The following is a 24,477-nucleotide window of genomic DNA, read 5'->3' as shown; positions in this document are numbered from 1 at the left end:
GATGAGGGAGATAAGCTAGCAGCTAACAGCCATCAGCTGTGGATGCAGTGAAGTGAGGAAAGTGGTGAAGCATGCATAGAGACAGATAATTGATTTTGAGATTCAGATCCAGATAAGTCAATTTATTATTATTTTTTTTAACCTAGACTGCTGTTCCGATAAATGCTAGAAATAATGAGGTAATAACAAACTGCTGTAAGTGAGGAAGTATGACTGATAGTGTTGGCCTGATTAAAACAAGACCGTTGGGCTGGAACTATCCTGTTTTACAGTAAATGCTGAGATGTCCTTCCTTTTGCTGTAGATTTAGGAAGGCAGCCAAAACAGGCTGCAGGAAAACGAGCACCAGATCAACTGTCGAGCATCACACAGTTTCTTCAGAAAAATAGGCTTGTTAACCTCGTCAAATCTGCTATTTTAAGATATCTTTGTTTTACCGTATTTCAAGCATGTTTAAGTAAATAGCTACGAAAAACCTAATACTTCACCTTCCTAACTTCTCCTTTAATCACACACTTGAATTTGGTCAAACTCAATAACAGGAATTTTTTTTAAAGTGCTCTTAAGCAGTGGTTCACCAGACTCTCTGAAGTTTTTCTTTTCTTCTCTCATTTTCAGTCCAGTCCTTGTACCATTTTACTTTTTTTCCATACATGTTTTTTAAGCCACTTAACACTGACATATGAATCACTCAAGCATAAAAAAGGCACTCGACCCAAGGGATGAACCACTGTTGTGTTTACACATAACAGAGAAACCCATTTGTATCTTTAGGCACTTTGTTACTAGCAACCTGTTGCTAAAGCATATCATTTGTTCTCCTTTCCTTAGTCGAGTCTATGAAAAATGCCAAAGATAACACAGTTCGACAGGCATAAAATAATATTTTTGCACCAACAAGGTAAGAAGCGTAGTGGTTGCCTCACAGCAAGAAGGTCAAAGCCTTTCTGTTTGGATTGCATGCTCTCCCCGTGTCTGTGTGGGCTCTCCCCAGGTTAGAGGAAGAGGTTAGTTGAGGTTAGAGGGGTTGGGTTAACTGGTGATTCCTTTGCTATAAATGTAAATGGTTGTCTGTTTCTGTGCTGGCCCTGTGAGAAATTGGCCACCTGTCCAGGATGTATGGCTGCTGGTTTAGACTCCAGTCTCACCCACAACCCTGAATTGGATAAGCAGAAGAAAACAGATGGATGTATGGATGGATAGATTTCTTCTTATCACATTTTTAATCCAATAGAAAACTACACAGAAACACTGCATAGCTAGCAGACAGTCGGTGTAACTGGAAATACAGCCTTTGGTTCTATGGCTTACACACAGATCTATTGAAATCATTACAGTGCTCAAGTGAATATTTGTCCCGAAGGCATTCACGGCATTCCGTCTTCACAAGAATGGGATCTTGGGATATATGCATAACATTATCCCTCTGGGGATGGCTGTCACCCAACGTGGAGGCCCAAAAGTCTTGTGGGAGTCTCTGAGTTATGTATGTTATACAAATCAACTTTATGAGTATACTGCAGCTGTGTGAGACTGGTTAAGTATGCCCTCCCAGACAAAATCTGTACAAATAAATCTTTTTCTAGCCACAAAACAAGGCCCGTGGCACTAAAAATATATACACCGTGAGGCTGCTGTTTACATTGAAGTCACTCGCTGGGTTCACTCATTTAGTCACACTATATAAAAATGCAGTGACACATGGTCAAACGCAAAGAGTGTGTTGCAGCACCAGTAGTTAAGGGACTGGTGGGTTTGATGTTTTGGAATCACGATGAAAGAACGGTTTTCCTCGAATGGAGCTCGGCTTAATTAGCAACAAAATTCCACTTGTCTCTCCTTAATTAGGCCAGGAATAGGCCTCAGTTGCATGGCGTGATGCCGTGTGATGTGAGGGTGTGGCTGCCGCTCGGTGGTTTTTTTACCTCACTATTTGTCAGAGAAATGCCCATCTTTTATGTTTAAATTAGGCATACTGAATATACATCACGCTGTGATTCATCAGTGTGAGAACTGATGAAAAGAATTCCATAAACAGCAGCAGGAGCTTCCCTTTTAACACCAACAAAGTCTAACAAATAAATGTATTAACCCTGATGTTTTCCTTTTATCTAACAGAAAATTTAAAGTCATAAGAGCCAGAGAGAGCAGAAATCAGGCTCGTCCACCTTTGTTCTTGGAACATTCTTGCATTGTGCCTTTAGTGACAGTCCTCTGGTTGTAACTCTGCAGACTCCTAAGATCAGACGGTGCTCAATGGTTTCTAGGGAACACTGTGGAGCGAAGACACTGAATCTTGGCAAAGATCGCGAGAAAGCAATTAAACGTGGAGGAGGACAAAAAGGCTATCAGTGGAGAAAATGACCATCCTGGCCTTCTGATCAAAACCATGCATCAAGATTTATCATCGGTATAAACCAGACATGAGACTGTAAACTGAAAAGAGAGAGAAGTGAAATGAGGGAAAAAGAGGAAAAATTATGGGTCTGCAGAGACACGAATGTTGCATGTGATTTCATCTTCTCACTCTAAGAATGACAGAGAATGAGCTGTATGCTTGTAATAATTTGTTACACACGTGTCTACAGATGAACGCTGTGGAGCATTATGATGCACACAACACAGTCATATTGTGTGTATGCAAGTATTTGGGTGCGCATGAGCATGTGTTTTCTCGTGAGTGTGTAGCTGCTTTGAACTCACAGTCATCTCTTGGCTTTGACCCAGGAGCTCCAGCTGCCGTTGGATCTCTTGGAGCCGCCTCTCCTGCCCTCTCCTCTCCTTTATATCCTGCAGGACCTTCTCTCCTGGCTGCGGGTCCCCATCGCACTTCCAACTAACCTCCGAGCCAAGGCCCTGATACACAACAGACACGAGAGGTTCTCACGGGGGGAAGAAACACCTCATCTCCCGTGGGTGCTCTCCTAGAGTTGTGCTCGCGGCTTCTGGCTGTCACTTGGAAGCATTTAAATGGTGATAAAAGCACATAGCAGTTCACCACAATTAATTCCTGTGAAAGCTTTCCATACTCCTACAGACGAGGAGTAAAACCCGGAACTCATTACAAAGACCTGAAAAAGTCCAAACGGGGGTCAAACATAAATCACCCGTTTGTGGCATCCACGTGCACTGACACATGAACCCCACTCTCATCCAAAACAAACCCTGAAAATGGGTCAGGAGGAAATAGGAGTCACGCTTGGAGGATTATCAACAGATAGCTGATAAGTTGGAGGTCTGTCTTTCCCGACCAAAGCGTGCACCATTCTCTTTGTATCGTGCACAGAGACCAAAAGAGAGCCTCTTTAAAGCCACTGAATATATGTCAGATTCTTTGTAAATCATGAGTCTGTCATCCTACATCAGCATCAGTATTTGAAAAACAGTTGGCACTTAAAAAAAGAAAAAGAAAAGAGACCCTGCCCGCCTCTTACGCCTTCATAAGTAATAATGCAAACATGAAAAATGCTGTAGACACTGTCCGGTACGTGACCTCCGCTAGAGTCGCGTTTTAACCTCTAAAAATAAACAGCTTCTCCATAAAAGCATGCAGCTAGGTTTAAAACAAAAATTGTTGGGTCTGTGTGGACGTTGCCAACCGCACGACTGTTTCGCAGTGTTCGTCCAGCACCGTGTGGTTAAAATCTCTCGGTTAGTCCGGATGGCAGGCGGGCGTGTGTATGATCTAATAACGTTGAAATTGATGGACATTTCATAAAATTGTTGACATCTCAATAGGGACTCGCATACACCGAAATAGTAGGTTGGTGAAGACAGGGAGGCCCAGAAGAAATTATGAACTTAAACACTGAGCTACTAAATCTGTTATGACACATTTATGGTGGGATGTAATCTTAGTTTAAGCCGGGGTTGGAGGGGGTGCTGAATAAATGCCTCTTCCCTTGTCAATAAGCCAAACAGACATGCCTATTCAGCTAATATTGTGCATTGCATTTACACAGATTTTTTGGAAATTAGTGATATGACTGCACTTTAATACTCAAGACTTGGCAAAAGCGAATATCTCCTAAATGTTCCAAAGTGTGTGTGGCCTCACCTAGCCGTGCCCTCTGTGTCCTTATAAGGAAATAATGACAGCTTCTATCTGAAGTCTCTTTTAAGTGGTTGTCACTAGAGCCCTTCGGTTCAGACTCAGTCATCCTAGACTACAAAAGCGAGGACCACGATGGGATCAGACTCCTGTCACGCACCAGAGTGAGAGATACAGCATTCCAACCAGGAAAAATAAAAATTAAAGTCTAGCTTTACCCTCATCATCACACCACTAAATGCATGTTGCTAAAAAAGCCCAAATCTTTGGGAGAAACAGTTTATTTAATTTGGAAACGACAGCTGTCCTACTTTTTACTATAGGACTGCAAACATGCAGGGCACAGCTGCCATACAGGCTGCAAACTTCAAAACTGTCTGCGAAAGTTTAACAATAAAATAAGCCATTACTGGCCAGTTCAAGTGACTTGCTACAGATTTTCAAACTTAACCAACACCCTCTGACTAAATTAACACCCTATAAAATACTTACTTTGTATTCAAGGCACAGCACGAAGGTTGTTTTGTGGAACCTCCTGATCTGCTGTGTCCTTTATGAGAGAAGCTTGCTTGTTCTCCTGCAGTCCAAAGACATGTTTAAGGCAGCTGGTAATCTAAAATGGCTATAGGTGTGATTGTGACGTGAATGACGAGTGTCTCATTGTCTTGTGTTGTCCCTGTGATGAGCTGGTTACCTGTCTAGGGTGTACTTTACCTCTCACCTTCTGACAGATAGGATGGGCATCTCCACACAAAAGATTATCTTTTAAACTCTTCTAATCTGTCCATTGGTCAAGGATCTTCTCTCATGGTAACAGCTAACAGAAAACAGATGATAGAAGATAATCTAGGATGTTTACGTAGTTTGTTTCACACTGTGAGTATTAATAATACTAAGTGTTAATAAAAACTCCAGTTCCTTGACTGGCCACTCGAGCTCAGCTGAAAAAAATGAGACTATACCTATATATACACACACACACACACACACACACATATATATACACATGATATCAAAACAGCTCTAGGACCTGTAGCTTATTTCCCCCTCGTGTTAACTGTATGTTCTGTTCATAATACATATCGTTAGCTTCATAGCATAAGTGCCTAAGTCATTTTTTGGTCAAATTGAGATTTTTGCCTAACTTTACTCCCCTACCACTGCTGCATCATCCTGTCCGTCTGCCTATGTCATCACAAAAAAATGACTTAGGCACTTATGCTATGAAGCTAACGATATGCTGAAATTACAGTAAGGGTTCATTATATTGATTAATATGAGCGTGAGTTGGTTGCGCATGGTCCATCTGGACATACAGCATCAGTTGTAATTCTAAAAAATGAAGTGCCAAGTAAAATAGTTTTTGCTGGAAACTTTAAAGTTCCAGTGTGTAAAATCTCACCACTAGATGTCAGTAGGTTGCAGATTGCAGTCAACTGAATTCTGTTTTCTTTCCCATCCTGTTTCCCCCTAAGTGCATGAACCTAACTATAGTGACCACTATAGGACAAACAACTCTGTCCACCATTTATTTGTAGTGAGTACAAGCCATCACTGAGCCGTGTACCTCAGCTGTCAATATGCTGGGTGTCCACCTGTATTTCCTCTGGAAGAGACTGTAAATATTCAAGCTCACTTCTGGCAGCAAGAATGAGATGAGTTGTTGAGGATATCCTAAACTTTTTGCAACTGTTACCTGCTGTTAGTTGGCGTTAGGTGACTTCTTTAAACTTTCATATGATGTGCGAAGTGGGATTTTTAGGATACTTGAGCCTAACGTTAGTTGGCACGATATTAGCTTATAACCAGCTGCTGTTGTTTAGCTGTCTGGAGGCGAACAGCTGACAATAATTAACTGTAACAATATCAGGAATAAATAAGCATGTTTATCCCCGACTCTGTGTGTCACAGCCCTGATTTCAGTTCAGAAGATGACGCTGAATGTGAGGAGGACGAGGATAGATGGAAACGAGTGAGTAGAGCACTGGTGGAGGAGAAAGACATAATGAGAAAGAGATGACAATATCTTACGTGTACAAATGTTAAATGGACAGATATATTTTAAAAGAGCCATTTGTGATTTTGATTACAAAGCGTACAATATATGTAACCACATACATAAAACACGATTAGGCGCAGAGGCAATGACCATCTCGTCCGCTCTTAGTTGGAAAATGTAATCACGCACTAATGAATGGATATTTCTGAGTATTTGATACCTTTTTTCTATTAAACAACCTCAAAAAATTCCTTACAGTACCTTTACTGACCTCTGTATATTGTTGCTTTGATGAGGAACATGTGAAAAATGTGTGCAATAAGCTGGTTCATGTGTGTTCCATCAAAGAGTCAGTGGATTACAGTCTATTAATTGCCTTACTTTTCCAGCAATGTTTCTAAAAATATAATAGATTAGGCACTTATGATAAACGAGCACAACAAGTTTAGTTCATTTTCCAGGACATTGGCAAGCATTAACAGTCAATTACCATTTGCTCTTGTGCCAGTTAAACAGTAGTAATCACCTCTTGGAAGAGAATGAAGGATTTGTGCATTGACCTTAGCATACTCCAGCTATTGCTCTACTGTTTTGTGCCGCATTTGTGCGTCTTCTTCTTAAATGCTTGATAGCTTTAACTCAGTATGTGACTGAGAGTGACTTCCAAAAAGAACAGGGAAGAGAGAGTGAGGTAGTGTTTATCTGAACAACACAAAGAAATGTGGTAATTGTCCTTTTTGGAGTAACTACTTGACAGGATGTACTAGATCTCCAATAATCACATCACCTATCTGGGTCACAGAATTGCTGGGAGGCCTCAAAAACCTGGATATGTCTCGTTTGAGCATGAAAAACATGTCAAACATAATTAGCTTCATACAGAAAAGTAGGTCTGCCAATCGCTGAAATGTGAATTGACTGCTTCGAACTTTGCTCTGGTGTCACAAACTGAAACATCTTGAATTCAAAATAAATGTTATTAAGAAGAAAAGAAAAACAGTCATTCATGCATGATATCGTGTCGACTGAGAAGCTGCCCTTGTTTTACCTCACAGTTCACATACTTTTTTTCTTGCCAGAGTATAAAATAAGAAGCGTAACCACGGTTATTACGGTTATGCTGCTTGTATGACTTTCAGATAACTCAAACCAGGCGTGCTTTTCACGTTCACTAATTGATTTTTAATATCCCGTGATCAGCTTTATGATCTCTATTAGAAGCATTACATTCCATCCAGACGTTGTCACGGTGTTTGAGTGTGAACCAGCTGCAGCGTTTGATGGATGACCCGCTGTTGTCCAAAGTGACAAAACAAGAAAAATAGCGGGGGGCTTTTTGTGCCAAAAGCTTCGCTTCAAATTAATTCAAAACAAATCTTGGATGCCCAACACTCAGAAATACTGAATGTGCTACATACTGATGTTCCCATTAAAGCAGCATTTTATTAAATAACGTCAATCATATTAGCTTTAATAGCAAAGGGAGCCAGTAAGATTGGCAGACCGGTCTCATTCTCAGATGCATCTCATGAAAACAAAACAAATATTTCGGTCGTCATCACGCATCAGTGCTCTGCTGCAGCCTACAGTGACGAGCATATGTTATTACGTAGTAATAGCACATACCAGCCCAGCGGTTACTTCAGCTTCCTTCGTAGTACGTTATAGATATTAAGGAGGAGTCTTAAGCCTGACCAAAACCAATGCGACAGCTTGATGACCTTGTTCACACTTTCAAGACAAGCTAAACAGTGACACATGCTCCGAGGCAGGAAATCCAAGGAAGTGTCAAAAGTAAAATCATAAAAGCTACCGCACATGCCAAATAAACTAATTGGTACGATGTGTGGTCTCTCGAGCAAAGTTCACAGGAAAATGACGACTTCTGGATATTTTTCTACATATACTGCAAAGAGTTACGCAAACAGAAGAAAAATACGTTTTTTCTTTGGAAAACAATTATGTGATGTGAACACAGGCCAGCGTTTGTAACAGCAGTTTGTTCAAGCATGCAGTGGTTCACTGGGCTTGATTCTCTGGGTCTTTGTTATATTAAAAGTGCCTGTTGGTCACATTAAGTCACTCGGTCATTAAAGAAAACAGGCTGCATATATAATGGAAACAGCCTGCTTTTGTTATACTTTGAGCTACCAGTTTATTAAACAATCGATTGCAGTTAATTGCAGTAGCCCTGCAATAATCGGTATCCTTTCCAGCCTTAAAACTTGAGTTATTTGTTTCAAATCTACAATATGCTGCGGGGCTTTTTTCAGACTGTGCTTAGTGGTTGACTTCAGTACTCTGAAGGAATGTTATTCGCATCCAAATCCAAGAAACACTTTTCATTATAATAAAACACAGTTTGACAGAAGCCCCATACAAAACTCCAATATATTTTCCACTATGACTTGGGATTCTGTTGGAAGGTTGATTACTGACCGCTCAGTTTGACTCCTGGTAACGCTGTAGAAACTGATTCCTGTTGATTGGAAAATATTCTCCCCCTTGTGTTTGACTTGTTAATGCCCTGTGGCTATGCACTGCACAGGGGCCGTGCTGTGATGATAAAAGAAGGCCAGCCGTGCTGACTCACGCAAAGATGTCTGCTGTTGTTCAGGACAGCGCACTTCTCTTTCCTCTGCGTTTCTCTGTTTTCACTCACACTGAATCTTTCTTTTTTTTAATCTGAAGCATAGAAGGAGCTCAAGCTGTGCCACGTGGACCCAGGCTACCTGCCAAGGCCTGTCCGCATGCCTTGCCACGAGCACTCCCTGTGAGAGCTCAGGAGCAAGCTGTTCAGTAGCTATAGAAGAGCGTTTTCACTTTTCCCTGTTTCTTTCTCGTTCTTACCCAGCTATGACCTGCAGTCATGTGTCAATTTCTCAATCAGAGATTCTGCAACACCGCTGTATGGTATACACAGCCTGTATATAATACCCATTAGGAGCTGACACTCAGGGAAGCAAGGTAATGCAAACAAATGTGCATGTTTTTGCACCACTCGCCACGCACAGAGGCGTATTTTTACCTCTTGAAACCACTCCTCCCTCCTCTGTAAAGTTATGCCACAAATCTGCACCCTAAGAAACAGTGTCAGGGTTTGTATATCACAATCTTAAAAATGTCCCAGATACCAAAATTTGTTTGTATCCAAGCTGTCATTTTCCCCTCCTGAGGTCATGTTTTCCCATCAGTACTTTGGATCCCTGTAGATAACTCGGTGATTGGTGAGCATTCCTAAAGTATTAGAAGATTCACTTGTGGGTCATCTGGATTTTATAGTTGCTTTCTCTTTTAGTATTGAGGGTGGTCCGTAGCAATCACTGCTGCATAGATCTTAACCTCCTGGCAGTCCAAAAAGGATGTTAAATGTGAAACGGGTTTAAAGAAAACACACACACAGCACCTGTGTGTTCACAACAACTCAGCATTATCCAGAGAATAATCAGAGAACAATAACCTGTGTGAAATTTCACTGCCTCAGGTCACTAAAGAAACATTTGCATTCACAATCCCTTTAAACCATCGAAAATGCTTCACAGTCTGATTCTACTATTAAGAGACACTGCTCATAAAAGTGTCTCCACTCAGCCCCACTTTGCTAACAAAAGGTAGTTTAACTCTCTTCCAAATAATGACACAGTTGAGATGGATGTGAACACAGAGCTTAAGAAGCAGGCCACTTTCAATATTTATCAGAAGCATCTGGAGAAGAAACGCATCCAAGCATCTTTTTGCACTTCTTGTCCATCAATGCTGTGCACTGTCAGGCAATATCTGGCCTATAGTTCAGCTGCTAACATTACACATTGAGTGGACTTTTTTTTATATCAATAATAAAAATGAAAGACTGTGAGAATTGACAAGGCAATACAACCCTGTGAAGTTTATGATATCATTTTAAGTATATTTTTTCCAAAATGTGGAATTATTCCTTAAAGATACGGTTAGCTCTACCCCGTGTACTAAAATGCAAAGGATAGCAGGTTGTGATTTGGATCATAAAGACAGGAGATCAGCAGATATTTAAAGCTTTGCTAATTGTTAACAGATGTCTGTGCGACTAAGTTACCCACCATCGAGGGCCATAATGAGTGGAACAGTCAGATCTGAACCATGACAAGGAAAAACCTCTCTACACCACTTAACACGACTGCTGGTGTGGAGAACACCAGCGGGAGAGGCGTTTATAAGAAGACAATAAACTGGGTCTCGCGGGAATTATAGGGTGGGGAAGGGTGTGGAGTCTGTGCTTTTTAGCCAAGTTAACCTTGTGAAAAACACCCGGCGTGCCACACGACAACACTGACACCTCAGCTCTGACCAGCTGTCCAGCCAAAACTCGTATTAGATGTTTCATAAACCTATTCAAAGAAAAGGAAAGAAAGGTTACCAGTGTGATGAATACCAAAGTTCAACTGCTGTTAATGATTAAAAAGAAAACACTGTCACATTGTTTTCTGTTGCGAGTTAGCATATCTTCCATATTTCAGCGGGGACATGACATCGTATTCCAGGGAGGACCGTTTCTTCCTGAGTTCTGAGGATACATCGTCCTTTTTGTTTTCCAACTGTCATCACTATTAACAAGAAACATATTTTTTATTATTATTTTACACAATATTTTTCACCTAATAGTTATGTTTTTGTTTTAAAAGTGTACTACATGATGCTTAAATCTCTGTGAAGATTCAAACTATGAGTCGACAGATAGGCGGAAATGTGCATATGTCTTCTTTTTTTGGATTTAAATAGCAGTGTGAAAGTATGTTTATTTTTATTATTGATTTCCACTCTATTTAGCTATGAAAAGACGCTCCCCATTTTCATTATTTACATATGAAATTGCTAGGGTAGGGAGCAGGTAGGAAGAGAGCCTGGGGAGGTGAAGGTATGCTCTGGAGAGAAGAGGAATGATATGCGTGTGAATGAGGGGTGCACCAGCGAAGATTCACGCAGTAAAGGTAGTGAAGGTGGATGAGATGAAATATCTGGGATCAACCATTCAAAGCAACACAGGGTGCAAAAGAGAGGTGAAGAAGAGAGTGCATGCAGGTGGAGTCTCAGGGGTGATTTGTGACAGAAGAATAGCAGCAGGAGCAAAAGGAAAGGTTTCCAACGTGGCACTGAGACCTGCTATGGTATATGATTTATAGACACTAACAAAAAGACAGGTGGGAGTGCTGGAGATGGCAGTTAAAGGATTTCATCCTGTTTTAATGGCAGTCTGGCATTAAAACAGGGGGAAAAATCCACACACATCCTCAGCACCCTGTGGGGTGGGCGAAGAGCTGAAAAAAAAACATTAAAAAGAATAATTCTGGGTGCCGTTGCCTAGCCTGTAGAGATCTGTGCATCCCTGCATGGATATCCCAGACGATCACTAACTCACCACCAAATCGGCCGTACTAAACGATGTTACAGGCAGCGTAACGTTCTCCATGACTTTTCCAGACTCTTTCACATCTGTCACATGTGGTCAGGGTGAACCTGCTCTCATCTATAAAAATCCCAAACGTGGTATTCTACTTCATATTCCAATCAGGCTTTACAGTACTGATCAGCGAGCACAGGCCCCATTAGAAGCAGTACTCAGTACTGGCAGTACTCATCCTTTTCCTCCTTGCACAAAGGATCAGATACTGGTCCTCCTGATGGATTAAAGACCTTCTACAGCCCTGTCCAGCTCTCCTAAAGTGACTGTCTGTAATCTCGTCCATGCTCTTGAGACGGTGCTGGAAGACACAGCAAACCTTCTGCCAATGGCACATACTGATGTGACATTCTGCAGGAGCTAAGCTACCTGTGTAACCTCTGTAGGATCCAGACATCACCTCATGCTACCAGTAGTGACACTGACCCTAGCCCAAAACACAACTAGTGAAAAAACAATCAGAAAAGATGAGGAAGTAAAAAACTTCAGTGGTCTGTAAAACAATCCCTGTTTTGGGGGGTTTCATTAACACAAAAGCAGCTTAAACTAATTAACAACAATGCCTTGTTTATTAACTGACCACATCAATATCTTCGAAGTTGAACAAACGTGAGTCTATACTCTGAAAAGTGTTTCTCTATCTATTTTTGAGCAGTATATATATTTATATATATATATAAACGAATCTTTACCACAGCTTTAATTATATGAATGAACTGAATAAGATACGTTTGCAAACTGTTAGTCAAAAGGGCGTTTTCTGCCCAGGACTCTGGTCTCCCACTTAACATTTGTTACAGTTAGAATTATGGGCACTCATCAGCAACCACACAGTGTGACTAAGTGACCTCATGCTCTTACATCAAAATATAGCTGACCGGTGCACAACAAAAACACAGCTGGACTTGCACTTCAAATACAGAAGAAGCTTTTGGGGCTTTCAGAGCACATAAACTGTGACACTGATTGAAAACCAAGACTGAAAACCATGACAGCATAAAATGTTAATTTTTATTGCAACCAGACATTCAAAAAAAAGCCAGATTTGAAAGGATGACATATGTAATTCTGATGTAAAGAACTCATACACACCCATGTCACCGAACACCCAATAGCAGCTACTTCTCATGACAGAATCGTCTCTGCTGGCCTCGAGCTGTGGGTGGTGCAGGCATTACCACACAGTGGTACAGTAGGAGGGTGTATTGTACATTAATTCTGCAACCCAACAGATGTTTTTAATGACAGCGAGGCTATTTCATCTGAAGCCTGAGAAAAGGGGAGCAGAGTGAAGAATGCAAAGGGATCGGTGCTGTCATAAGCCCAAAACTGACAGTGTCCAAGGGAAACAGTGATTAAAGTTGTGTTTTATTTCCTTTCACTCCAGGTCTTCAGTGGTTTGTAGCTACCTGAACTTTTTCCTATCATCATAAATGACCAGAGGCAAAGAAAACACTGCTTTTTCCACTAAAGCCTCACCATGACTCACCATGTAGCAATGCAATGATGAATGCAGTGCATTGAAAAAACAATCTTCCTATGCTTTATGGACCGATACATGGACATGTGCTTGGATATCTTAATAGCGTACCATTCAGTCATTACAGTCTAATGACTGACACAGAAAAAGTTCGGTGATATCAAATCTCAAAGCATTGATATTAAAATCTCGTGTGCAAATATTGTACAAGTAGATAATTTGCGATATATGAGGTAGTTTACTCTCGCAGTAGGCTTTATACGGTATGCAGTAAAGACTGCTGGATGTGTTAATATGAAAAGGAAATGCCTAATGAAAGAGGAAAGCAACGTTGGCACTCCTCTACCTCCACCAGGTCTGAAATTACATTCTAATGGGGAGCAACTCTCCTCTGTGGCAGCATCCCAGCTGGTGTCGGGCCTCCCAGACTCCATCAGCCCTCATAGCCTCAACAGAGAGGCTGTGTCGCCAGGGAGAATTTACTATTAAGGTGGCTAGGAATGAAAGAGGGATTATCAATCGCAACTCACTGGGAAAGAACACCGCAGAGTTCGGAACACGCAGATTTAAGGCTTCGGATTCTTTATTAGGGAGTGCACGCTCGAGAGAGAATGACTCCCTCTTCTATGTAAAACGTGACAATCTGACACAGCCAGAAAAGAAGAGACAGTGGAAAACATGGAAATCTAGGTCATGACTTAATACGAATGGGGAAAAAACTCTTTCGGTGTTGTTGAAACTAATATATCAACGTCGTGTGCATTACAGTCGGCTCTGGAATGAGTCGGCAAACAAGCAGGTCCACGCTACACGAATGGTTTCGGTTAGAAGCTCAGGAGCTGCTGCCTAAGAAGAAAGGTAAGTTGAAAACAAAGGCGTATTTCCTTTTATGAGCACCTTAAGGATTTACAGCCACTGGTGCGATTTATTGTTGCGGATGGCTGTTTTTTAATCTGCGCCACAACAGCAAGACGGGAGCGAGCTGAGGTTAGAAAACACTTGATTTTTCACTTTTGCATTTTGAAGTTTAACATGTATCATTTGCTCAACTGGTTATTTGCTTTTCATAATCTGAGTGTCATTGTTCAATTCACATTTTACATCAATTGAAAAGGAATGCCTGAATTAGCCATTTCAACACTAATGGAGAGCAGATGATGGATGGATGATAGGGGGGGGGGTTACTTTTCCAGGATCTCTTTTGAGCAGGCGAGATGATTAAAGGGGTGGGAAGGGAGGGAAAGTAGGCTGCACAAAGTGACACATCCAGCTGTCTACTATTATCACGATTTCATACTACTGGCCAGAAGTCCAGTTCACATCATGTGGGGAGAATCTTGCACGAGAGAGGATCGTCTTATTTTGAATGGTATTACTTATAGTACCAGATTACTGAGTAGTGACAGTAATGAGTAATGATAATATGGTTCAACCTAAGTATCAGTTTAGCCATTTAAAACAGTGGTGTTTGAAGAGGCAGTGTGTCACCTTTGCCAAAGACTTTTTTGATGGTATGCATCTGGCACTCTACTCAGCCAGGTTATAGATCCGTTTATCATCCGGACAGATGCTGTGCATAGATGAACCGACGTGGAATAATTACTGCATCCAACTCAACTTTAAGTGCTACACTTGGTTAAACTGCCATTTCCACATATGATTGACTACACTTACAGTGTGAGAGTGAAATAATTAGATCGGCGCCATAAACATTCTGGACATCATATCATACGTACTTCGCATGTTGTTCCAGCACCGAGATTCAAGGTTTGCAGTTTTTCCTAGACTAGATCCAGTAGTGATAGTAGAAAATGGCACCCTGGGTTCTCAACATTGACTTCAAAAAAACATCATTTTCCACCGACAGGTTACGCACATGCCATCTGGCTTTGAAAACACAGTGATATAAAGTCCTGAGATAACTCACTGAGCTCACGTCTAGGATTGGGCCAGGATAGAGGACTGAGGCCTGGAAAATTCTTTTTACAGTTATAAATATCGGTAAAAATGGAATATTTGATGTTGTAGTGATGTACAGGTCAGAGACAAAACTTAGAAAATGTACAGCATTTAAGAGGTAAAGGTTAGCAGGTAGCATTTGATTCTAACTGTATAAATACCATATTTAGCACATACAAGTCCCCCTTACTCACATGGGAGGAACATACACTACCAGTCAAAAGTCTGGACACACCTTCTCATTTAATTGTTTTTCTTTATTTTTACTACTCTCTACATTGTAGATACTCACTGAAGACATCAAATATATGAAGCAAGAGTGTGCAAAGCAGTAATCAAAGCAAAGGGTGGCTATTAAGAAGAATCTAAAATATAAAACATGCTTTGAGTTAGTTCATAGTTCATAGTTTTTGCATTCATAGTTTTGATCCCTTCATTGAGAATCTACAATGTAAATAGTCATAAAAATAAAGAAAAACCTTTAAATGAGAAGCTGTGTCCAAACTTTTGACTGGTAGTGTTTGTAAGAAAACTTTTTGCATTAAAATCTGCCAGCAGCTAATACTGCATGAAAAGCATTGTAATATGCTCTTTACATGGAAATGTGGAAAATTGGATGGAAACATGAGACAAAGCCTCTGCACTTGCACAATAATATTTCCCACCACTGGTGAACGGGGGTGAGATCTCCGAGGTCTAGCATAGAGTATAAACCCAATTGCCCTTACAGCTCTACTACACTGGCTTACCTGTGACATGGTTACGTTGGTGTATGAGCTGTGCACAGAGTGAAATTCTTCCACAGGAAGGAGAAGGCCAATTTTGGAGTCAATGTCAATCAGCTGCTCCAGGTCAGAGGGCTCCGGGGTGTAACCCTGGACTGTGGGGACAGACACGGCCCACATGGTCTCCTGAAAGAATCACAAGGTCCAGTGCGTGTTAGCCTGCTTTATTATGTGGCAACCTAAATGAGAGACTGATGAACATTATCTGCCAACTTAGTTATTTAGCAACTTTGTAATATTAAAGTACAAAAAAAAAGGAAAAACATGAGAGCGATACAACTTTAGGTCCTGGTATTTTTGTCTGGATTGCCAAACTCTGACAAATGCATCTTCCTCAGAGTAACTGTCTATCCCAGTGGGGCTCACGTGGGAAACAATGTGTGGATGATGAGCTCATCACAGTGCGGCGGTGAGATAAGATCTCGCAATAAGACTATCATGCCAAAGAGGATCGTAACTCTCCAAAGAACGCAGCTGTAACCTCTGAACACTGGGTTTGGAGGAAAACTGGCAAAAGAAAACAGCAAACATTGGGGTCTATTAAGTAGGTGGAACACATCACAACGCAAAAATGTAAAAGCTGAGACCCGTAATTTTTTTATGACACAAATTAGTGCTTCATATGTCGATCCATTCTATTGTTTCAGTCGCTGCAATTATTTCCTTGGATATGGCAGAATATCTCGCTGCCAGACTTCAGACAGGGTTCGTATGTCCTTTTGGTTCACATGCATGCATTTTGTTCCATTGCATGACAGAATGCGAGGTTTTGACAGACATCGCATAAAAACATCAAGCATAGAGTGATTTAATCCTGCTGCTGCTCACCATGGAAGAGAGGAATTCACAGATAAAGAAGAAAAACAAGCTCTTGGACCAGAATTTTACTTTTACCCTAAACTGAGCAGCACTGATATACAGATATAACACTGACAGATATATAACTCACATTAATAACTTGATAGAGGGGTCAGATTTGAAGGTCTGAACCCAGACCAGTGGGCACAGCTCTGTCTGATCATGAAGCCTCTAATTGATATTAAATGAATCTTCATCTGTGGTCACAAAAAAAAGAGATAATGCTGGAGGAGGGAATCTACAAAGCCTTTAAAGGGAGCAGTATGGAAAAGCCCAAATCCATCCAAGCAACTCAAAGCTCACCAGTTTCAACAATTAAAGCACTCAAAAACTCAAAAATTTCCTGTGTTGGATGTGTGCAAGAATACGGGGCATTATTACCCCATGTATTCTTCGTTAATGATTTCCTCATTGACCCGCCACGTGCATAAATGCGCATGTGAAAGTAGTTACCATTTCAGCTGCATTGTGATACTGTAGGTATTTATCAAAGTCAAGGAAAAATTCGTACACACAGCCAGCCGTGGCCAACAAACAGCACTGATGTTTCCAACAAAATAAAAAATACCAGAGTAAAACTCACATCATGACAGATATTTTAATGTGTTCTGTCAAATTTGCGATACAAGATGGAAGGAGCCTAAAAGAGGCACAATGGAGAGCTTTTCGTCTTTTTCCTCTGCCAAGTAAAGGTGGGCAAACTGAACTCTCTGAAGCTTCCAGTATGGACCAGCTTCTGTGTAGGAATGTGAACAGAGACCTGAAAATGGATAAATAAAGACCGAGTTAATCTGCGTGTTGACAGAGCTTTGGTGCTTCCTATAGCCAGATATAGTGAAAGGATCTCGCACAAGGCCTTTCCTAAGGGATAAACGCGTTCTGCGATTACTGACTGCTCCTGATTTATCGGGTTACACAAAACTGTAGAGCTTGTGAGAACAGGAGTCAGTAACATCCAAATCAATGTGTGAGGCAAACAGTAAGCAGCAGATTTTGGTTGATGTGTCCCAAAGGACTCTACCAAGAACTTGGTGAAGTCCTCAGAACTAAGAACACTTCGCTGCCAGAGTCATGGTGACATAAATAATATGCTTGCTACGTTATTGCTATTCATAATAGCATGTCTTGCAATAACAGGAAGTCTTCTTGCGGCCAATGAAAAGACTCAGAGCATCTGTGCTTCCCCCAGTTTGGTATCTGCCACCAAAATGATTTCAGTACTGTTTTAAAAGTCAAGAGAAGCATCACGAATAGAGCACCGAGACATTACAAAACCTTGGCAAGCTGTGCCACGGATGCAGAGCTGTCAGTGTTGAACTAAATGGAACCGCATGTTAAAGGTAAGTAGGGTGTTTTTTCTTGCATTCCAGAGGGTTTCATCTCATCGGACTTCAAACTGGTCGCACAGCTGCCAAAAGAGTTATTAAGGCAAATTAAAAGTGAAAACAAAATCATTTGAAGTTAGAATGGAGTGGGTGGGTTCACAGAGAAATCCAGGTGGCAGGGTCTCAGATAAATCCTCAAAGGAAAACAAAAGGTCCATTCTCTTAGCTTTAAGCTCTATCAGCACAGTGTGTGCAGCTGTAGGGATCCTGGCTTCTGGATTGTGCTGAAACACGGCAGAGGGAATAGTTTTGAAAACATAATTATAAAACTAATGGATAACATGGAGCATTCCGTGTGAACCACATGTGGCACTTGACATCTGGCTCATAATGTGAAGCGCTTTCAGAAGTCAGAAACTTCTGCCCGTCGGCTGCCAAGCAGTCTTTAAAACATGGATATCTGACCCATATGCTCTTCTGAGAGGCAAAGTGTGGCTGAGTTATTTAACAATTTTAACAACCATAATATATTTCCACCTACAGTTATGTGAAAAAGAATGTTTCAAACTCAGTACATCACTACTGCTTTCATAGGAATTAAGGGCTAAGTAACAGCCAGGTGCTGCTAATCAAATTCACTTAACTGATCATCACCAAATCTGAGTACCTCTATAAAAAATGAGGTTTTTACTGTTTGCTGGTCGGTAGTATTCATGTGTGTGTTATCATAGTGCCACAATCTTTATAGTGGACATTACAGCAAACCCACCCCACCCCCAAAGCTACATCTCAGACTCTACAGGACTCAGTTAGCATGTGAAACATTAAAGGTTGCGCCAGTACTCTGAGAAAAAGCACGAGTTGTTTGCCAGGGTTGCGAGGAAAGCCTCTGTTCGCTAAAAAAAAACACGACAGCACGGCTTAGGTTTGCAAAACTGCATCTGAACAGTCCCCAGTAGTTCTGGAGCAATGTCTGTCCTCAATGCACGGTGCCACAAACCAAAAACAGCATAACAGCGCAAACCTCCTCATACCCACTGTCAAGCATGGTGGTGGAGGAGTGCTGATTTCGGCTTGTTTTGTGGACATGGGCACCTTGGTGTTATTGAGTCAACCACAGAGTCAAATATGAGGCCATCTGTCCGACAGATTAAACTAGGCCCAAACTGGATCATGCAACAGGACAATGACCCCAAACACAGCAGCAAATCTACAACAGCATGGCTGAAAAAGAAAAAGATTCAAGGTGTTGCAAAGGCCCGGTCAAAGTCAGAACCTCAAGCCAACTAAAATGCTGTAAAAGAGCTGAGAATAAACAACTGCATGGAAACTTTAATGAACTGAACAACAGTTTAAGGAAAAGTGGAACAAAATTCCTCCACAATGATGTGACAGACTGATAGTGTCACACAGAAAAAAATACTTCAAATTCTTGCTGCTACCCACATGGAAAAGATATATATAAGTCTTATAAAGTTTGTATCTGTCTTGTGTGAAACGTGTATGAAAAGCATACAAGAGTGAAAACAGATATAAGATCCCTTGGAAAATTATATAATGAAACTTGTATGTTTTGGATACTTACTAAAACAATATATGAAAGTAATGAGAAAGTGGCCACTTTCATGAGTAAATCATATAAGTTTTTACTATTTCTTTTCCATATGGGTAAAGACGATTCTCCAAACTCATGGATTATAGTACTGTATGTACAGGGCTGCATACAGTCCTGTGAAAGCTCCTTTTTACAGGACTGTATAATATCACAAAAGAAACTGTTTATTGAAAAAATGAAGGGATTGTATTAAAAGGTCATTATAAGAATTATAAGTTTTATTATATGTAGAAAGCAGAAAGGATCAACGTGTTGGTAGAGGAGGCAGCTGATGAGATCATCTCCTCCGACTGTGCTATTGCACAAGGCCTCTGAGACACAAAGGGTAAGTACAAAGAAACTTGAAAAAGAGAGACTCATTCTACAGCATATGTTGCCTGTTAGGGCTTCTTGTCAGCCTACCTTGCTGTCTGCGCCTCTGGCAGGGTCGTCTTCCTCTTCATCTATTTCTCGGAGGAGCTCAGCCAGACGCCTTTTCTCTGCCTGGGTCAAAAGCACTTCACCTCCTCCGCCATTTACAAGCTATTGCATAACACAACATTTGTGATAGAAACTAAAAATCATTATTTGCCCGGCATTTCTTTTCTTTTTAGTGGTGTCCTATTATGTATAAATTATTGGGGGGGGTGGGGTTGTTGTTTTTTTTAACAAGAGACCAAATATTTTCCTCAGTGGAAAAACCAACAGTGGAGAGACTCACTTTAAGTCATGCGATATATCCAAGTACTCCATTTGGCCCAGTCTGAACTTTGACATACCTCAATGTTTTTCTTGACAAAGTCCTTCTGTTTATTCATGCCTTTGGAATCTCCAGAGTGGCTGCGTTCAAATTGGTCTTCCCCAGTGTCTTCATAATCTTCTTCAAATGATCTGATCAAGCTGTCTGGCCTCTGGTTACCTGTCAAGGAAAGTATGCAATGCCTCTCTGAAGATAAATATTGAAATAGTAAGTCAAGACTCTAATAACCAGTTAAATCTGATAATGTTATTTTACAAATGTGGTTCTGTGATCCTATTGACATGATGAGTTTGCAGCTGCTCAAATCAGAGTGATCAGAGTAAAATATACAAATATAAGTAGTTTGTAAAGAAGTAGACTAAAAATATTCTTACAAGGTGGCATAGCAGGCAGGAGGACACTCTACTAACTACATCTTAGGCCTCTATGATAACAAGCAGCTAATCTGCCTAAGAATCTTTGAATGGAGCAATTAGCATTGAATTGACTGCTGTTTTGGGAAGAGATTTATTTCTTAGGGAATCAATATCATAAAAAAGGCACATGATCCTGAAGAGAAAAATGTTTATGAGTCACACAGGGCCAGTTGCTATACATTCATTTCTTGGAAATATTTCCTTTAGCACATTAATGCCTGCAGCAGGCTGAAGTGATGCAAGAATCACATGCTAAAGTTCCCTGACCCTGTGGCGCCATCGTGTGCACAATTTTGGAAGCACAAACAAGAACGTATTTTCTGTTGCAGTCTTTCCACAAGCTCACTTGGCTCCGAGTGCTGGTTGTTTCCATTCTGCTCATGTTCAGGAATCTGAGTGTCAAACACAGGTATAACGTTGTTGTCCTCATCTGTTCCTAGAGGGCGATAAGAAAGTCTTCATCAGTGACTCAGTGATGATATGAACTGCATGTTCCCCACACACTTGTTGCTGTTCTGAATATTACCTTCGGGTACTTCCAAAGCCAAAAACAACCTTGTGTTCAAAGCTTCCTGAGCACATCCAGAGTGACCTCCAGGTTTATTCTGCTGAGGATCAACACACATATAGGTGATTTTTTTTTTTTAATCTTTTAGATTGTTTTAATTTAACACTCAGGGCCGTGGGAGTATTGCAATTTCAAATTCTTGCGTATGAGCTGTACATATGGTTTTTAAAAATCAAGCTGACTTCGACTTCTGACTTTGAGGTGATAAGAATGAAAATATTTTAGTTTTAAAACAGTCTAATAAACTGATCAAGGAAGGAGAATGGATACAAAGGTGTGTCTACCTCGAACTCTTGCCAGAGTTTTGCTTGAAACTCCTTTCTTTGTCGCCGGACTTCTTTTAGTTTGAAGATTTTTGCAGACAGTATCTCATCGAGTCTTTTAATTTCTTCAATAGCTCTCTGCAGTTTAAAATGTTCATTCTGTCCCTCGGAAGCATCAGCGTGAGACTGATCTGCAGTCCAATATTTTTGTAAGTGAGTGACCGTCAATAAAAGTCAACGACACAGCACACTGTGTGGAATTATTACCTTTGCCAGGACATGTGACTGATGAGTGGCCTGTAGACTCTTCAGAGCTGATCGGAATCTACAGGAAATTGTAGTCTAAAGTTACGAGATGCACACCAATGACATATACAATGCTAATATGTCGTGTTTAGTTAATTACCTGAGCATCAGGAGCATCGCTGGGCAAAACAACAAGGGAAAATGGAGCTGTAGGACAAATTCTGTCACTTTGAGGTAATGATACGCTGGACACGCGGCTAGCTGTTTGCTCGCTCGACGCAGGTCGGGAAATGTCATCTAAAGTGCCTCTGGTGATTTCCATAATGTGTGTTTTTAGCAGCGCCTCAATGCTAAAGTTACAAGGGTGTATTTGTAACCATTAAATAACTAACTACAGGCAAAGACTTTTCCGCTAAATGTTTGGTAACTAAGGACGCAATCACCTCTGACGGGGTAGCCATGGACATTTGTTACTATGGCTACTGAACGAAATCTAGGCGGCTCAGCTGACGCTTCAATCAATGCGGCTAGCTAGCGTAGCGGGTCAAGCTTGGAGCTAGCTGGCGCTTAGCTGGGGCGGTAACGCTCGGCGCGTTAAATCATATATTTTGTTGTTTCTGTTGTAGAATTAAATTCTTTCGGCGTAGCTGGAATATTGCTTATTCATGTCTGCTCTGTGAGGGTGCGACGTTGGAGGTTTCGAGGCCGTGTTTTAGTGGTGAGTAACGTTTAATAGTGAGCAGTTTCTGTCTATTTAGCATTAGCAAGCTAAAACGGTAAATGTTGAACTACAGTAACAATGAAATCAGCTGATATACTTTGTCGGATAATACTTTTTCATTGGCTATAGCACAAGCGGTACCCACTTATCAACATTTTATACTATTTGTGCAAAAATGACATCTTTTGTCCGGGCCTTGTGTCCTGTAACGTTATTAAAGGGAGCTGCGAATGCTAAAAACGAAACAGTGAAAATGGGTGTGTAATCGCTGAGACGGAACCACCGTAGTTATATTTTATCTGTCGTATGTATTTAGATGAAGCAATTGCTTCTTAAATAGTGTATATTTAACGCATGAAAGCGAGTGTTTGGTTTTGCTCTCTGTTTAATGCTCTTCTGCCAGATGCTAATACCAATATCTTTACAGTGCTGTCATTGTAGCACTTCCCCATAATCACACCCATTTCGCTGGCAGCTGCCCAAGCTCTGCAGTGTACCTGCACCAAGCAGGTGTCAGTATATAGAGGCTGTGGAGGATAACCTTTAAAGCATTGTGTATCGACAGTTTTGTAATAATGTTATTTTCTGATTCTGCCAGGTTGAATTGACTCTGAAGGGGAAGATGTGCAATGGAATGATAGAGTCAATATCAAAAGCCTTTTGGGCCCACACCTCAGCCACTAAACGGTCCTTCCTGTTGCTGCTGTTTCTGATTGTAGTGTCCACTGGGCAGGGGTCAGGTATGGGACAGAATTTGCTATGTTGACATCTTTTTCTCACAATAGACTTATTAAATTAGGTTTATCAAGACACAGATTGAATGGGTGAATATTAGAAGTCAGTAGCCCTACTCCATCTACTACACAGTAGATGTCATCAGATGTATTATGTTGTAGCCCTAATAAAGCAGCTCTGTGTAGCATACCTATTAACTTTATAGCTCAACTACATAATTATTATACTTAAATTTCTAGTTCAACTCTTGAGTTGTTAGGCAATTTGAAGAATTTGCATTGGGAACATTAAAAAGGCTCTGTATACGCTTCTTAAATCAAAGAGGCTATGGCTACCGTTCAACCATGTCTGAGACCGGGAGGGAAAAGATACAAAGCTGTGTTTTTGTTGTTGTTTTTGTTGTTTGTTTTTTTTAAAAAAGAGGAGAAAATCAATTATACCTCAGATGAAAGTGTTATCAAGCCATGATGGCAATAAATAAAATAATAATTTGGTTTCATATGTATCAACACTGAAGAGGATCACCACAAGTTTCACCTGGATAACACCAGGGATGCAATCAATTAATTACCTCTAACGTCTGCCCGTACATGGCTAATTAAAAGGCAGCCATGACGTCTCTATACCTTTCAGTTTCATGGTGAGGTTTATAAATAAAAATGGATCGTATAGACTGATGTTATCATATATCATATATTGATACTTGTTAATTAATAAATATGTTAATTAAATTGTGAATGTCTTGAAAAGCTTAAACAGATTTTGGTGATCCACTGACCTTTCCTAATTTGCCTCTGTTGTTGTGGTATCTTCCATAGTAGAGTGATTGTAATGACACGTTGATTTTCTGGAAAGCTGAGATTAGTCAGTCTCTTGGAACAAAAGCCTTTCTGCTCTACATTTATAAGGTCCTTTATATTTGTTAAAAAGTCTTTATCATTAGGAGGTACTTTTTAATAGTGTTCAGGATTACCAGTGAGTCATGCAGGAATAATTCAGTTTGTTTTGTAATATTTGGCTCCCTCTTTTGTAATATGTCCAGCTGTTTCTTTTGTTAATCCCGAGAAAATAGTTTTCATGTGATCATCTTGAATTAGATTTGTAAGATTGCAAAAAGGTGTGAAAAAGTGTGTCTGGAAGCGGCCTTACCTCATACAGTAGTTTACTTTTAGATTTGAGATTCTAATAATAATAATAATAATAATAATAATAATAATAATAATAATAATGGATTGCATTTATATAGCACTTTTCGACACCCTCAAAGCACTTTACAATGCCAC

At 40.6% G+C, this 24,477-nt stretch overlaps 2 protein-coding genes across 3 annotated transcripts in view; one reads left to right on the top strand and one right to left on the bottom strand.

The window, feature by feature from the left end:
* Positions 1 to 22,433, bottom strand: part of fsip1 (fibrous sheath interacting protein 1) — a 30,296-nt gene extending 7,863 nt beyond the window's left edge. Inside the window, exons 1-10 of one of the 2 annotated variants that reach the window (XM_013913291.1) lie at positions 21,899 to 22,433; positions 21,760 to 21,817; positions 21,514 to 21,683; positions 21,188 to 21,269; positions 21,008 to 21,097; positions 20,265 to 20,404; positions 19,909 to 20,028; positions 15,673 to 15,834; positions 2,704 to 2,856; positions 2,375 to 2,436 (exon numbers count right to left, since the gene is read on the bottom strand). In XM_013913291.1, the coding sequence (XP_013768745.1) occupies positions 2,395 to 2,436; positions 2,704 to 2,856; positions 15,673 to 15,834; positions 19,909 to 20,028; positions 20,265 to 20,404; positions 21,008 to 21,097; positions 21,188 to 21,269; positions 21,514 to 21,683; positions 21,760 to 21,817; positions 21,899 to 22,060 (1,179 nt within the window). In that variant the 5' untranslated portion in view covers positions 22,061 to 22,433 and the 3' untranslated portion in view covers positions 2,375 to 2,394. Of the gene's footprint in view, positions 1 to 2,374; positions 2,437 to 2,703; positions 2,857 to 15,672; positions 15,835 to 19,908; positions 20,029 to 20,264; positions 20,405 to 21,007; positions 21,098 to 21,187; positions 21,270 to 21,513; positions 21,684 to 21,759; positions 21,818 to 21,898 lie in introns of those variants that run through there. The other variant, XM_005742750.2, reaches the window with a different exon arrangement.
* The window catches only part of LOC102199859 (sushi domain-containing protein 4-like), a 7,249-nt gene continuing 4,760 nt past the window's right edge, over positions 21,989 to 24,477 (top strand). Inside the window, exons 1-3 of the mRNA XM_005742751.1 lie at positions 21,989 to 22,020; positions 22,365 to 22,456; positions 23,058 to 23,199. Coding sequence (XP_005742808.1) covers positions 23,082 to 23,199 — 118 coding nt within the window. The 5' untranslated portion in view covers positions 21,989 to 22,020; positions 22,365 to 22,456; positions 23,058 to 23,081. The remainder of the gene's footprint in view (positions 22,021 to 22,364; positions 22,457 to 23,057; positions 23,200 to 24,477) is intronic.

This window comes from Pundamilia nyererei, unplaced genomic scaffold (genome assembly GCF_000239375.1).
Source record: "Pundamilia nyererei isolate P.nyererei 1_Seehausen unplaced genomic scaffold, PunNye1.0 scaffold00123, whole genome shotgun sequence".
NCBI lineage: Eukaryota > Metazoa > Chordata > Actinopteri > Cichliformes > Cichlidae > Pundamilia > Pundamilia nyererei.
This window is presented reverse-complemented; position numbering and strand designations above follow the sequence as displayed.